Raw genomic sequence first — 16087 nt, 5'->3', positions numbered from 1 at the left:
TGCAATTCTGAGATTTTTGTGTTTCATCATTTCGTAATTACAAATAGACTTTGTAGAAGTTACTTAATGTTAAATGATTTAGTGGGACAGTGCTGCAGCAGTTAGCACTGTCACCTTCCAGCCTGTGTAGGTTTTTTTTCTCTCTCTTGATGCTCTGGTTTCCCCCACTGCTGAGGTTAATTAGAGACTCTAAATTGCACATAGCGTGAATGTGAGTGTGAGATGTCCCGTTTTACACTTCATATGCTTATGTAGGCAGCATCTTACACTATGTCTACTGGGATAGAAACCAGGAGCTCTGTAACCCTTTAAATGGACAAGCAGGCAGAGTTGGTGAATGAATGATTAACGTTCAGCTAGTTACAATAATGTTTGTCAATTTTAGGATGTTGAAGCATACAGCAACATGTAATGACCAAAGTGTTCTATAATTTACTTAAGATTATGTTGACTTTTTAATACAACCTCAAAAGCTATCTTTGTATTCACTGAATTTATTGTTACATCTGTCTAAGAATGCAAATGTGTGATTTTCTGCACAGATATAAACCGCCACCATGAGTACAGACGCGGAGATGGCCGTTTACGGCAAAGCTGCCATTTACCTCCGTAAACCAGAGAAGGAGAGAATTGAGGCTCAAAGCAAACCATTTGATGCCAAGGCTGCTTGCTATGTGGCTGATACCAAAGAGCTGTACTTGAAGGGCTTAATCACGAGTAAGGATGGTGGCAAAGTCACCGTCAAAGTTCTGGACACTCAGGAGGTTGGTATCTTTAAGTCAAAGTCAAATTCTCCCTCAGTTGATCAGTTCTCATTTGACAATTTTCCTGTTCCAGGAGAGGACAGTCAAGGAAGATGACGTCTCTCCAATGAACCCTCCCAAGTACGACAAAATTGAGGACATGGCCATGATGACCCATCTCAATGAAGCCTCTGTGCTTTATAACCTCAAAGAGCGTTATGCAGCATGGATGATCTACGTAAGAAAATGAGCTTTATGACAATTTGTTTTTTCAGTTTGATTCACATGTAGGAAACATTGAGGTAATTCTTGGATCCTTTTAACCCCTTTCAGACCTACTCTGGATTGTTCTGTGCCACTGTGAATCCCTACAAATGGCTCCCAGTGTACGATTCTGAAGTTGTCAGTGCCTACAGAGGCAAGAAGCGTATGGAGGCTCCACCCCACATCTTCTCAGTATCTGACAACGCTTATCAGTTCATGCTTTGTGGTAAGGCACACACAACATTTATCAGATATTAGATTTCTGCAGCAAGAAAAACATAATTAATAACTTTGTTGGTTTTTTATTCAACAGATAGGGAGAACCAGTCCGTCTTGATCACGTAAGTTTCGTATTTGTTGATATTTTTTAGTTCTATATCTTGACAAAGAAAATGAACAAGTCTTTACAAGTCTTTTTCTATACCTAGTGGAGAATCTGGTGCTGGAAAGACTGTGAACACCAAGCGTGTCATTCAGTACTTTGCAACAATCTCAGTTGGTGGAGACCAGAAGAGGGATACATCAAAGGTGGGAGTATCAACATGATTAATGGTTACAATTCAGTATTCTTTCATATGGTTCAAAGAAAAGAAAAACTGATATCACTTCTAAATCTTCATTATAGGGTTCACTTGAGGATCAGATTATTGCAGCCAATCCCCTGCTGGAGGCCTATGGTAATGCCAAAACTGTGAGAAATGACAACTCATCTCGTTTTGTAAGTATGGAGGGATTTTTGCAAATCAGAGAGGTCTAGTGAAACATTGCCCATGTTCATGAATGTCAAAACTTTCTTTTTCCCAAACAGGGTAAATTCATCAGAATCCATTTCGGCACAACTGGCAAACTGGCTAGTGCTGATATTGAGACATGTAAGTAAAAATCCTGTGATACATAAAAAAAACAAGGATAAAATTTTGGCCAGGATTTGACTTATGAACAACATTTGTAGATCTGCTGGAGAAGTCTAGAGTGACATTCCAGCTTCCTGATGAAAGAGGCTACCACATCTTCTTCCAGATGATGACCAACCACAAACCTGAGCTGATTGGTATACACAAAGCTTAACTCAAATATCCCTGTGTTACTCCTCAGTTTCATATACAACTATGTTTTGAGCTCTCCACCCTTTTCTTTGTTTTCCAGAAATGGCACTCATCTCAACCAACCCCTATGACTTCCCCATGTGCAGCATGGGTCAGATCACTGTGGCCAGCATTGATGACAAAGTTGAGCTGGAAGCCACTGATGTGCGTGACCGTGACTACAAAATGTTTACATGTATTTTTGTGAATGTTTGCAATACCAAAATTGCCCTAGACTAAATTTCAAGAAAGTTAACATTTCTTTTTACACTTCTTTCAAACACAGAATGCTATTGATATCCTGGGCTTCACTAATGAGGAGAAGATGGGCATCTACAAGTTGACCGGTGCTGTGCTCCACCATGGCAACATGAAGTTCAAGCAGAAGCAGCGTGAGGAGCAGGCTGAGCCTGATGGCACAGAGGGTGAGTTCCTATGTTAATTAATGCTTGCAAAATGTTCTTTTAGACTAGCTTGTCCTCTATCATGACTGACGTTATCACATGCTGTCTGTACTAAAAAACATTTAATCACTTACAGATGCTGACAAGGTTGCCTACTTGCTGGGTCTGAACTCTGCTGATATGCTTAAGGCTCTGTGCTATCCCAGAGTGAAGGTCGGAAATGAGTTTGTCACCAAGGGACAGACTGTACCTCAGGTAAGCATGAAATATCAATTTACTTATAAAAAATATTTTGAATTTTATGTTTGATCCATATAAAGATACCGTTTTTATTAAATAAAGAGATGTGATGACATTTACTTGAGTGAACTTGTTTTATTTACTACTCTCTTGAACCAAACCATGTTCTAATGTTTATTCAGGTCCTGAACGCAGTGCCTGCCCTTGCCAAGTCTATCTATGAGAGGATGTTCTTGTGGATGGTTATCCGTATTAACCAGATGTTGGATACTAAACAAGCAAGGCAGTTCTTCATTGGTGTGCTGGATATTGCTGGCTTTGAAATCTTTGATGTAAGCTTCATATTTTAGTTTTTATTGGCTTTCCTTTCGTGACCTTTCATAACACAATCATTCCCTTTGTTTTTGAGATAACAACTGATTTATCTCTCTACTCACAGTATAACAGCATGGAGCAGTTGTGCATCAACTTCACCAATGAGAAACTGCAACAGTTCTTCAACCACACCATGTTCGTTCTGGAGCAAGAGGAGTACAAGAAGGAGGGTATTATCTGGGAGTTCATTGACTTTGGTATGGACTTGGCTGCCTGCATTGAGCTGATTGAGAAGGTAATGATTACATTTGGTGACTCTATGTAACTCTGAGTTTTACTTATTGTTCCCTTTAATAATATACTTCTTCTTTTTTCAAGCCCATGGGCATCTTCTCCATCCTTGAAGAGGAGTGCATGTTCCCCAAGGCAACAGACACATCCTTCAAAAACAAGCTGTATGACCAGCATCTTGGCAAAAACAAAGCATTTGAGAAGCCCAAGCCCGCCAAGGGCAAGGTTGAGGCCCACTTCTCCCTGGTACATTATGCTGGTACCGTGGACTACAATATCGGTGGCTGGCTGGACAAGAACAAGGATCCACTGAATGAGTCTGTCATTCAGCTGTACCAGAAGTCCTCAGTCAAACTGATGCCTGTTATCTATCCACCTGTTGTTGAGGGTATGATTGTGACAACATCAATATATAACAAATGATTTGGGTTTATATAATTTTGTGTTTTACTTGTTGATTTTTAACAATTTTAGCATGGATTTACATGAACTGTTTTCCTAGTTCTGACAGTATTTTCTTGATTGTCAACAGAGACTGGTGGTGCAAAGAAGGGAGGCAAGAAGAAGGGTGGTTCTATGCAGACTGTGTCTTCACAGTTTAGGGTAAGGTTTCCCATTGCAAAATTGGATATTCAATCATATCTCAGATGACAAGCAAACTCACACTGATATATCTCATGATGAGTTAACATTTTGGATCCACAGGAGAACTTGGGCAAGCTGATGACTAACTTGAGGAGCACCCACCCTCACTTTGTGCGCTGCCTGATTCCAAATGAGTCAAAGACTCCAGGTACATGGAAAAGACAATCTAAATAGATTATTTGAGGAATAATTTAGTTAGCTTGTTATTTAATTTTGTGTCAATCATTTAACACAAAATTTTCTATGATACATTTTTTTAACAGGTCTGATGGAGAACTTCCTGGTCATCCACCAGCTCAGGTGTAATGGTGTGCTGGAGGGTATCAGAATCTGCAGAAAAGGTTTCCCAAGCAGAATCGTCTATGCTGACTTCAAGCAGAGGTATCAATTGAAATATGAATGGAAATTGAATGCAGGAGATACAAAGACAATGCTCACACTGATAATGAACTCCCTCCTTGAAGATACAAGGTGCTGAATGCCAGTGTCATCCCTGAGGGCCAGTTCATTGATAACAAGAAGGCTTCAGAGAAGCTGCTTGGATCAATTGATGTCAACCATGACGAGTACAGATTTGGACACACCAAGGTAAGCACCCTTCTCGCATTCATTAACTTAATTGTAGTCACCAAGGAGGGTATATGTACATTGCAATTTAATTTGCTTTTAATCTATATTAAAAATCACATCTCCAAGTTAGAAGACATTGTGAAGGAGTTTGAGGCCATGGGCCAAGGAACAAGTTAAGGGAAGTAGATGAGGCAAAACAGCACACCCATGTGGCCACTACTAATGCTCCAGAACATATAAGAACTTTTGCCTGTTAAATCACAATAACTTCACTGTCACAAGTCTCTCCACAGTCTCTCCAAATTTGTCAACAATTCACTACTGCTACTGCTCCTACATGTGTCTTTAGTTTTCTTAAGCATGACTGCCACTGGCCATGTGGCACACATGTCTTGGATACTTACAGTATGAAATTTAAAAGAAACTTAATCTCTGGGAAATTGCATATATTCTCCAAAGTATTCTTTTTTACATGTGAGAGATTTATATTGAATGGGGTGCACACTTTCCAGGTCCTAAAGTACCATCTTTGGTGTTAGAGTAGTGTATGATGCAAAATGAACCATAAACTACTGTTTTCTGTTTATTCAGGTGTTCTTCAAGGCTGGTCTACTGGGTACCCTTGAGGAGATGAGAGATGAAAAACTGGCATCTTTGGTCACCATGACTCAAGCTTTGTGCCGTGGTTACCTCATGAGGAAGGAGTTTGTGCAGATGACAGAGAGGAGGTGGGTTGAAAATTCCTAATTTGGTGAACACTGTGTTTAACATGACTCAACTGAATGACTTTTACGACAAGAGATACTTTTTTTTATCAACAGGGATGCCATCTATACCATCCAGTACAACGTCCGCTCATTCATGAATGTCAAACACTGGCCATGGATGAAGGTGTACTACAAGATCAAGCCTCTGCTGAAGAGTGCTGAAACTGAGAAGGAGCTGAGTCAGATGAAGGAGAACTACGACAAGATGAAGATAGACCTGGCTGCTGCCCTGTCCAAAAAGAAGGAACTGGAGGAGAAGATGGTGTCCCTCCTGCAGGAGAAGAATGACCTGCAGCTGCAAGTCGCATCAGTAAGTATACATTTATATTCTGTCTTCTTCTGTTAGCATAATGTGGATCCGCAAACAACCTTTTTTCCATTGAAAACCAGGAAGGAGAGAATCTGTCAGATGCTGAGGAGAGATGTGAGGGACTTATCAAAAGTAAGATTCAGCTGGAGGCCAAACTCAAAGAGACAACTGAGAGACTGGAGGATGAGGAGGAAATCAATGCTGAGCTCACTGCCAAGAAGAGAAAGCTGGAGGATGAATGCTCTGAGCTCAAGAAGGACATTGATGACCTGGAGCTTACCTTGGCCAAAGTGGAGAAGGAGAAACATGCCACTGAGAACAAGGTTTGGGAACAACTGAATATCTTGTACATTAACTAAAATCCAGAGATTACCAAATATAAACATTTTTTTTGCTTACAAATTTAGGTGAAGAACCTGACTGAAGAGATGGCCTCTCAGGATGAGAGCATTGCTAAGCTGACCAAGGAAAAGAAAGCCCTTCAGGAGGCTCATCAGCAGACTCTTGATGATCTGCAGGCTGAGGAAGACAAAGTCAACACTCTGACCAAGGCCAAGACCAAGCTTGAGCAGCAAGTGGATGATGTAAGTTTTAATAGTCACTCACCTTTGCAAATTAACATGGGTGATGAGCCTCGTCATTAAAAACTTATATTACTTTTCAGCTTGAGGGTTCTCTGGAGCAAGAGAAGAAGCTGCGTATGGACCTTGAGAGAGCCAAGAGGAAGCTTGAGGGTGATCTGAAACTGGCTCAGGAATCCATCATGGATCTTGAGAATGACAAGCAGCAGTCTGATGAGAAAAATAAAAAGTAAAATTGTCTTTCAATTCTACCAAAAATAATACTAAAAGATTATAGCCAACACACAAGCTCTTAAAATGATCTTGTGTAATCCCCACAGGAAGGACTTTGAGATCAGCCAGCTCCTCAGCAAGATTGAGGATGAGCAGTCAATGGGTGCTCAGCTTCAGAAGAAGATCAAGGAGCTTCAGGTGACATATTGTGTTAAAAGAAAATACATACATTTTTATGTTCAGTTAAAGTATACTGAAAGACAACATGCCTCCATTTTACAGGCCCGTATTGAGGAACTAGAGGAGGAGATTGAGGCTGAGCGGGCTGCTCGTGCCAAGGTTGAGAAGCAGAGAGCTGACCTCTCCAGGGAACTTGAGGAGATCAGTGAGAGGCTGGAGGAGGCTGGTGGTGCCACTGCTGCTCAGATTGAAATGAACAAGAAGCGTGAAGCTGAATTCCAGAAGCTCCGTCGTGATCTTGAGGAGTCCACTCTGCAGCATGAAGCCACAGCTGCAGCTCTTCGCAAGAAACAGGCCGACAGCGTTGCTGAGCTGGGAGAGCAGATCGATAACCTCCAGCGTGTCAAGCAGAAGCTTGAGAAGGAAAAGAGCGAATACAAGATGGAGATTGATGATCTCTCCAGCAACATGGAGTCTGTAGCAAAAGCAAAGGTATAACATATTACCTTATCCATATTAAACATTATTTTTAATACCAAATTTAGTATTTTGAACAGTCTCATATATATTAAAAGGAAATCTGATCACTAATTCGATCTCTCTTTTTCTCATTAGGGAAATCTTGAGAAGATGTGCCGTACCCTTGAGGACCAACTTAGTGAGATTAAGACCAAGAATGATGAAAATGTCCGTCAAAACAATGACATGAGTGCACAGAAAGCACGTCTCCTGACAGAAAATGGTATCTACAAATTTTAATTGGAAGATCTTTTTTCAATTGTTGTAAAAATGTATCACAAACTAATATTTCAACACATCTTTCTAACAAGGTGAGTTCAGCCGTCAAATTGAAGAGAAAGAGGCTCTTGTCTCCCAACTGACCAGGGGCAAACAGGCCTTCACTCAGCAGATTGAGGAGCTGAAGAGACAGATTGAGGAGGAGGTTAAGGTAAGAACATTTTGACTTTGTTAAGATAACTTTGTACATGTGATTTTTTAAACATGTTTCACACAGCATATAATTTCTCACATTAGGCCAAGAATGCTCTTGCTCATGGACTGCAATCGGCCCGCCATGACTGTGACCTGCTGAGGGAGCAGTTTGAGGAGGAGCAGGAGGCAAAGGCTGAGCTGCAGCGTGGAATGTCCAAGGCCAACAGTGAGGTGGCTCAGTGGAGATCCAAGTATGAAACTGATGCTATCCAGCGCACTGAGGAGCTTGAGGAAGCCAAGTGAGTTCATTTTCATACAACACATGAACAGATATTTGAATTTTTTTATATGTAAAAATATTGTCAGTGTTTGTAAGTTCAAGGTTTTCACTGAGACCAACCACACCATTTTCACACAGGAAAAAGCTTGCCCAGCGCCTTCAGGAGGCTGAGGAGCAGATTGAGGCTGTCAATTCCAAGTGTGCATCTCTTGAGAAGACCAAACAGAGGCTCCAGAGTGAGGTGGAGGACCTCATGATTGATGTGGAGAGAGCTAATGGTCTGGCTGCCAACCTGGACAAGAAGCAGAGGAACTTTGACAAGGTAATGTTCATTTCTTTCAGCTCTACATGAAATCCAAGAAACCATGATGCGTTTCAACATTGTTTTGATCAGTTACTGAGAAAATGAATTGCACTTCAGGTTTTGGCAGAATGGAAACAGAAGTACGAGGAGGGACAGGCAGAGCTTGAGGGAGCTCAGAAGGAGGCTCGTTCTCTCAGCACTGAGCTGTTCAAGATGAAGAACTCATACGAGGAAGCTCTGGATCAGCTGGAGACCATGAAGCGTGAAAACAAGAACCTGCAGCGTAAGCTCTCATTACATACTGCAGACACACTATGCTGAAAAAGGCTGTATTTCTTTATTCTATTAATAATAATAATAATAACAATAATAATAATAATAATAATAATAATAATAATAATACATTTTATTTAAAGGCGCCTTTCTCTGCACTCAAGGACACCGCACAGATATATATATATACATACACAAATTTACATTAAAGGAAAACAAAATCAAAGTCAAAATGAAAACAATATAAACTAACAAAGTGGTAAGAAAAAAATAGAAACAATAACAAAATGTTGGAGTCAGACGGAGTAGGCGGTTTTGAACAGATATGTTTTGAGTTGTGATTTGAAATGGGGGAAAGAATCTGTGTTTCTGAGTTGAGGTGGCAATGAGTTCCAGAGACGGGGAGCAGAGCTGCTGAATGCTCGGCTCCCCATAGTGGTGAGACGGGCGGAGGGGACAGACAGGTGTATGGAGGAAGAGGATCTGAGGGAGCGGGAGGGAGTGGGAACATGGAGGAGGTTGGACAGATATGGGGGGGCGAGGTTGTGGATGGTCTTGAATGTTAACAGGAGGACTTTGAGCTGAATACGGAACTGAACAGGGAGCCAGTGGAGCTGTTGGAGGACAGGAGTGATGTGGTGGATGGAGGGGGTTCGGGTAATGATACGGGCAGCTGAATTCTGGACCAGTTGGAGTTTATGGAGGGATTTGTGAGGGAGGCCGAAGAGGAGACAGTTGCAGTAGTCCAGACGGGAAGTGACAAGGCTGTGGACAAGGATGGCGGCAGTGTGGGGGGTGAGGGAGGGGCGGAGACGATTGATGTTACGAAGGTGGAAGTAGGCAGTCCGGGTGATGTTATTGATGTGTGATTGAAAGGATAATGTGCTGTCAAGGATGACACCCAGACTCTTATTCAATGCTCATTTTACATTTTGAGGCTTAACAATACATATCCCATACATTTCTCTACAGAGGAGATCTCAGATCTGACTGAACAGATCGGTGAGACTGGCAAGAGCATCCATGAACTGGAGAAGTCCAAGAAGCAGGTGGAAACTGAGAAGTCTGAGATCCAGACTGCTCTTGAGGAGGCTGAGGTATACTTTTTTTTCTTGAGAAATCTTCTTTAAAATTCAAAATATTTGAATCTGTTGACAGATACTTTACAATAGGTAGGAACATTGAGATTAATAATTATCTTTTCTGTCACTAGGGAACTCTGGAACATGAAGAGTCTAAGATCCTGCGTGTCCAGCTGGAGCTCAACCAGATCAAGGGTGAGGTGGACAGGAAGCTTGCAGAGAAAGACGAGGAGATGGAGCAGATCAAGAGGAACAGCCAGAGGGTGACTGATTCCATGCAGAGCACTCTGGATTCTGAGGTCAGGAGCAGGAATGATGCCCTGAGAATCAAGAAGAAGATGGAGGGAGACCTGAATGAGATGGAGATTCAGCTGAGCCACGCCAATCGCCAGGCTGCTGAGTCCCAGAAACAGCTGAGGAATGTGCAGGCACAGCTCAAGGTACTGTAGCTGTAGGTTGGCAAAGAGTATACTCGAGGGGGAATTAACTATGAATGGATTGCGGCTCCTAATTGCACAAAGAGTTGCTTATCATTTGGCCAATCTCAAGGTTTAATTCACGAAGCAAATTGTTCTTATGATATTCAAGCACTAAAACACCCACAAAGTTGTGCAGCTCTTGCCCTAGCTTATATCCCGATTGTGACTGAGATGAGCTGCAAAAACCTTCACTCTGTGCAACCCTGGGCTGCACTGTGCCGTCTGATCCTGACAGCACTGAATGCCATCCACATGTATGATGAGTTGGATGGAGAGAGAGGAAGTCCTTACCGTTTTATTTAGGGGAAGATGTGACACAAATTACTCAGTTTATCACCAGCTTACTCCCTGGAGCGAGGAAGCAATACACAACTTGTTCAAATTAAAAAATATATTTAAAAAAAATAATTATAACACTCTGTTGTTAGAAGTCGAACAGCACTTATGTGCCAGGGTTGAGCCTCAGACAGCTCCAGACAGATCTTACCCCAATTATTATAATAACAGTGATGTCAGTGTTTGATCACTGACTGGTCTCAGCATAACAATGCTTATAAAGACGGTAAATATTTATTTTGAAATATTCATAATTTATCTTTGATTGCACATGGCTGTTAACGCCAGTGTAATTGAATTGGGTGTTATTTGCAAGAGCCTCATTTGCATAGAAAGTGCCTGTTTTGAACAACATTCATGCGTAATGGCTTGTTTAAATGCAAACATGACTGGCACATAGTGATGCTATGTGCTGTGGAACACATTTTGAAGAGAATTTTAGCCTTGTCATGTAAGACATACTTTTTAAAATTTCTTGCCAGGATGCACAACTGCACCTTGATGATGCTGTCAGGGCCCAGGATGATATCAAGGAACAAGCTGCAATGGTGGATCGCAGGAACGGCCTCATGATGGCTGAAATTGAGGAACTCAGAGCTGGACTGGAACAGACAGAGAGAAGCCGCAAAATTGCTGAGCAGGAGCTGGTGGACGCAAGTGAGCGTGTTGGACTTCTGCACTCACAGGTGACTTTTCTTTTATTTCTGCCACTTTCTGCAATCTTAATCATATTTCTGGGAAATATTAACAACACTTTATACTACGCTTTTAGAACACAAGCCTTCTGAACACCAAGAAGAAGCTTGAGACTGACCTGGTCCAGATTCAGAGTGAAGTGGATGACACTGTTCAGGAAGCAAGGAATGCAGAGGAGAAGGCCAAGAAGGCCATCACTGATGTAGGTGTACTTTAATTTGTTCTTCATTTTTGGTCATGATCAGTTGTCTTTCTACAACATTTCTCACCAGTGTTAAATTCTGTTATCTTTAGGCTGCTATGATGGCTGAGGAGCTGAAGAAGGAGCAAGATACTAGCGCTCACCTGGAGAGAATGAAGAAGAACCTCGAGGTTGCTGTTAAGGACCTGCAGCACCGCCTGGATGAGGCTGAGAACTTGGCCATGAAGGGAGGCAAGAAGCAGCTTCAGAAACTTGAGTCTCGGGTAAGAAGGTCATTTTAAGATTTTGAAAAACTCAGTTAAGACCTTAAAAAAAAAAAAAAAAAAAAAAAAAAATATATATATAATGAAAATGATAAATAAATATAAATAAATATTCACTGTTTGTTATTAATAATATTAATAATATTAATATTAATTGTTTTCTGAAGGTGCGTGAGCTGGAGACTGAAGTTGAGGGTGAGCAGAGACGTGGAGCTGATGCAGTTAAGGGTGTCCGCAAATATGAGAGGAGAGTGAAGGAGCTCACCTATCAGGTAAAGTCACTTTTATTAAGATTTAACATTTTAATCAATAATACATATTTACAATTTGAAATTATCAATCTAAATCTAAATCTGTATTTTGTTTTTATTACAGACTGAGGAGGACAAGAAGAATGTTAACAGGCTGCAGGATCTGGTTGACAAACTGCAGCTCAAGGTGAAGGCCTACAAGAGGCAGGCTGAGGAAGCGGTAAGGACATAGAATTTGTTTCAACACATGTTCAAACAAATATTACCTGAAAGGATAATTTGAAACATTTGAAATTTTTATTATGTCTTCTTCCCCTTTTCAGGAGGAGCAGGCCAATGTTCATCTGTCCAAGTGCAGGAAGATTCAGCATGAGCTTGAGGAGGCTGAGGAGCGTGCTGACATTTCTGAGTCCCAGGTTAACAAACTGAGAGCTAAGAGCCGTGACACCGGCAAGGTAAACATCTAACTTATATTTAACTTTATCTGTCAATAAGTCTGAACAGTCTTCAAAGTTTTGTAGTCACCTAACAACGCATTAACTTTCAATCTAAAAAAAAAAGTAAATGATGAAACTCATTATCTGAAGTTCTCTAAAATTAAACTTACACTACCATTTATCTGTTTTACAGGGAAAAGAAGCAGCTGAGTAAAGCACGAGTGTTTCATTTGTTTAATCATAAAATATGATATAATTCATGCTGAAACAATAAAGATTCATTTTTTGACCTTCACTTGCTGTCTGTAATGCTTTTATTTCTACTTCATTTATTTGATTCCAATAAAAATTGGCCAATAGAAAATGTGAGTAATTTGAATAAATAACAGAAAATGTATGTAAAAGAAAAACTCATTCAAGAATCATTAATTGGTACAATCATTCCATAACTCTGTTTTTATTGGCGAAAAATAAAATACAAAATTTAAAGATATTTTGAAAGCACTTGAAAGCCAACCTGTAACCAAAAATACAAAAAACATAGTCAATTATGTGAAGGTATTTCTGTCAGCTTAGACGTCTTTCCCTGACATTACCAAGCTGGTCCATTCTTTAATTAGGCCATTAATATAATCAAGGCACTATGGTTAACACTTTATTCACTAAATCACACTCCTATACTCACAAAAAAAACTATGAATGATCTCACAAGATATAACACCTAATTATCCACATTTTGAAAAAAAAAATTGGAAGAAGGCAAATCACAAGGATCATGGATTTCTGTATCAAATAGTAAAGAAGCTGAATACATCTCACTCTCTATCAGCCATTGTGCAACAGCTGTCTTTGCAGCCCTAACCTCCACAAAGTTGGAAGTGTGATATGAATGATAATTGGGTACACTTAAATTATCCCCAAAAATGTTACATTTGTGAATGTAACCTGCTTAACATCTGGTCCGCATCTGTGAGGATGACAAATGGGAAGACGGCATTCAACACTCCCATGGGACACTTCGAGTATCTGGTAATGCCCTTAGGGTTAACAATCTCCTCCGCTACATGCTCAACAGGTATGTTTTTATTTCTATTTGGATAACATTCTGATTTTACCCAAAATCAATCACATTACTGCTGGACATCAGAGGCTGAATCTGCTTTCAAAGTGCTCAAGCTCTGTTTTGCCTCTCCTCCCATTCTGGTCCCACCTGACCCTACTCGTCAGTGCATTGTGGAGGTGGACGCCTCTGATACTTGGGTAGGCATTGTATTATTTCAATGAGTGACTGCAGACTATAAAATTCACCCCTGTCGCTTTTTCTCCCACAGACTCCCCCCTGCAGAGAGAAATTGCTAGATTGGTAACCAAGAGCTACTTGCTGTTAAACTGGCCCTGGAGGAATGGTGCCACTTGTTGGGGGAGGGGGCAGAACCGTGGACAAATCACAAGAGCCTTGTATACATCCAGTCTACTAAACGTTTGAACTCCAGGCAAGCCAGGTGGGCCTAGTATTTTGGTAGATCTCAAACCACCCAGCCAGATGCCCTGTTAGGGCAGTTGAGCAGGCTGAAAACATTTATTTTCTCATCAGTTTACACTTTAGCTTTTAGGTTGTGTGCATCTGTGTGTGAGCACATCGATATCCATGTGGGGATATTGTGATGTGGAGGTAATGTGTGCTCTGAAATGTTGTATGCATATAAAAAAGGATATATGCTTTGTATTTTGTTAACTTGATTTTCTCTGTAATTTTTACGTGTTGTAATTGTAGAGCACATTTTGTTGCCTTGTGTATGAAATGTGCTATACAAATTAAATTTGACTTGACTGGATCCTGAACCTTTCTTGCCACCAACCTGTGTTGTCGCAGCTGTTATCTGCAAGATCAAGTCTCTTGTTAGACAGGCCCAAAACCAACAGGCCGACCAAGGTCCCAATAACTGTCTGTTTGTTCTTGATTCAGTCCGTTCTCAGGTCCTCCAGTGGGCTCACTCCTCTCAACTTACCTCTTCCAATCCATCGTCTTGGAGCACCTTACTGCCCTGGGTGGAATATGCCCACAACACCTTGCCCAATGCCACAAAGAAACAGGAGTTGGCTGTTCCCTCTGTCCAAGCTCATATACGCCACTATTAAAAGGTATTCGTCAAGCTAATCGCTGCTGGATCCCTGACCCCAGCTACTCACATGGTGAGAAGGTATGGCTCAATTCTGAGAACATTCCCCTCAAATTGTAATCCAAGAAACTGTCTCCTTGTTTTATTGGTCCATTTGAGATTAAATCCATAGTGAACCCCTGTGCGATTCATCCAACCTTTCATGTCTCCCAAAACAAGCCTGTTTCCCACAGCCCTCTTTGCCCCCCCACTCCTCCCCCACCTCCTTCCAGGTTGGTGGATGGTGCGCCGTGGTCGTGGCCTACAATATTTGGTGGACTGGGGGGGATGCGGTCCCGAGGAGGGCTGTTGGGCCCCTTGTCGCCATATCCTCAATTCCCCCTGGATGTGCTTTAGCAGGGGCCCCTAAGGGAGGGGTAATGTTACGCCCTCCTCATCATATAGCAGGAGGCCTCCTCCTCCTCCCTGTGTGTGTGTATGATTGATTACTAGAGTGGAATCAGGTGTGCAGCCCTGGGGAGGCAGCTGCACTTCTCCAATCACTCCGCTACAAATACTTGTCTCCTACTCAACCAAGCTGCCAGTAGACTCTGCTTCGGAGTTCCAGAGACTCTTCTTGAAATTCTTTTATATTATTGAATACCTGCTAATACCTGTTCTCCTCTGCCAACAGTGGTGCTGTGTTCAACTCCAGCCATCCTCCAACTCCTTTTCTACTCTGGACCCGCACACACAAATGGACCTCAGGACTCATCATTGGACTCACATACTCCCAGGAATTCAGGCAACCTCTGGACACGGGCTCCGCCAACCTCTCTCTCCCCCTGGATTCACTCACCCTGGACTCTCACTCCCCTGGACTCACCGCCCCCCCCCTCCCCACTCCTGACCAAGCTAAGATTCTCAATTACATTTTTCATCTTCACTAATAAATGATTTGTTCCTTCGACCTGCCTCAGTCCCTGTGTTCTGCTCTTGGGTTTACAAGAATAGTTTTTGCTTAACAGAATCAGTCCTTTTAAGAGGAACTGATTTTTGAGAATGCTAATTTCAGTGAAATGTAACAATTGAAGTGTGTTTTTCACACTGCATGTTTATCTCTTGCCTGTGACATTTAGAAATGGTATTGCTCAACAAGTGGAATGGTTGACATTCAAAGTGCTGTGATGTGCATGGGGCCAAAAATGGACTGAAGCTGTGTCTGCAGCGTCAGTTAAAGTGTTAATAGCTTGGCATATGACTGTGAATACCACAGGCATATCTCTTACGGCTTATCAAAAGTAGTAGTTGCATATCGTTCATTATTTATTTCTTACACTCTTAAGATGTGTGCAGAAATTGTTTTATGCTGCTTCCAGCAACTTCACTTAGTTTATTTTAATTGAGTATTTATTCATCAAACTAATTAAACGATATAAAATAATTTGAATACACAAGTACTTTTACTGTAAAATTGTTGTTGAAATCAATTGCCCATATCAAAAATAAAAAAGTTGACAAAAACTAAAATTAGGTTCCCTGTTTTAATCAAATACAAAGTGTTCCCTGTTTTAATCAAATACAAAGTGTGCCTTTGCTGACCTGAAACACAAGATGCATGTACTGGCAGCAAATACCAAACTCATCCAAGCATCAGCTGTCACCCTTCACCATAAATGGTATGTGTCCCATATTTAACTTTTGCCTTGCAAGCAACACAGACTCAATGCAAGAACCCTGGAGCTGAAAGTGTGGTACATAACCTTATAAGATCATGTTTGCATTAAAATTATCTATGATGCATCAGATATCAGAAGTCCATATACACAGTAGTGTTATATATT

General features: G+C 41.2%; 1 protein-coding gene and 1 long non-coding RNA gene across 2 annotated transcripts; both read left to right on the top strand.

Moving 5' to 3' along the window:
- The first annotated feature begins 557 nt into the window (after positions 1 to 557).
- LOC117814881 (myosin heavy chain, fast skeletal muscle-like) lies at positions 558 to 12439 on the top strand. Its single transcript, XM_034686433.1, has 39 exons — positions 558 to 764; positions 838 to 981; positions 1077 to 1233; positions 1321 to 1348; positions 1436 to 1535; positions 1633 to 1725; positions 1816 to 1879; positions 1960 to 2058; positions 2154 to 2257; positions 2379 to 2517; positions 2633 to 2751; positions 2919 to 3068; positions 3176 to 3346; positions 3430 to 3730; positions 3875 to 3945; positions 4048 to 4135; positions 4251 to 4368; positions 4452 to 4575; positions 5149 to 5285; positions 5379 to 5634; positions 5715 to 5957; positions 6042 to 6218; positions 6299 to 6444; positions 6536 to 6626; positions 6711 to 7100; positions 7224 to 7350; positions 7439 to 7557; positions 7644 to 7840; positions 7960 to 8143; positions 8243 to 8408; positions 9371 to 9495; positions 9612 to 9920; positions 10778 to 10981; positions 11068 to 11193; positions 11286 to 11456; positions 11624 to 11728; positions 11832 to 11927; positions 12031 to 12162; positions 12338 to 12439. Exons 1-39 carry the CDS (start codon positions 558 to 560, stop codon positions 12356 to 12358), a joined length of 5799 nt encoding a protein of 1932 aa, XP_034542324.1. The 3' UTR covers positions 12359 to 12439.
- A 678-nt stretch (positions 12440 to 13117) lies between these two features.
- Positions 13118 to 15213, top strand: LOC117814887. The gene is made up of 5 exons (XR_004631662.1): positions 13118 to 13219; positions 13372 to 13404; positions 13476 to 13646; positions 14111 to 14286; positions 14938 to 15213. It is a non-coding gene; the product is annotated as an uncharacterized LOC117814887 (long non-coding RNA).
- Positions 15214 to 16087: the final 874 nt, after the last annotated feature.

The sequence above is a fragment of the Notolabrus celidotus genome, chromosome 6 (genome assembly GCF_009762535.1).
Source record: "Notolabrus celidotus isolate fNotCel1 chromosome 6, fNotCel1.pri, whole genome shotgun sequence".
In the NCBI taxonomy this organism is placed as follows: domain Eukaryota; kingdom Metazoa; phylum Chordata; class Actinopteri; order Labriformes; family Labridae; genus Notolabrus; species Notolabrus celidotus.
The sequence above is the reverse complement of the archived record's forward strand: the minus strand, read 5'-3'. Positions and strand labels throughout refer to the sequence as shown.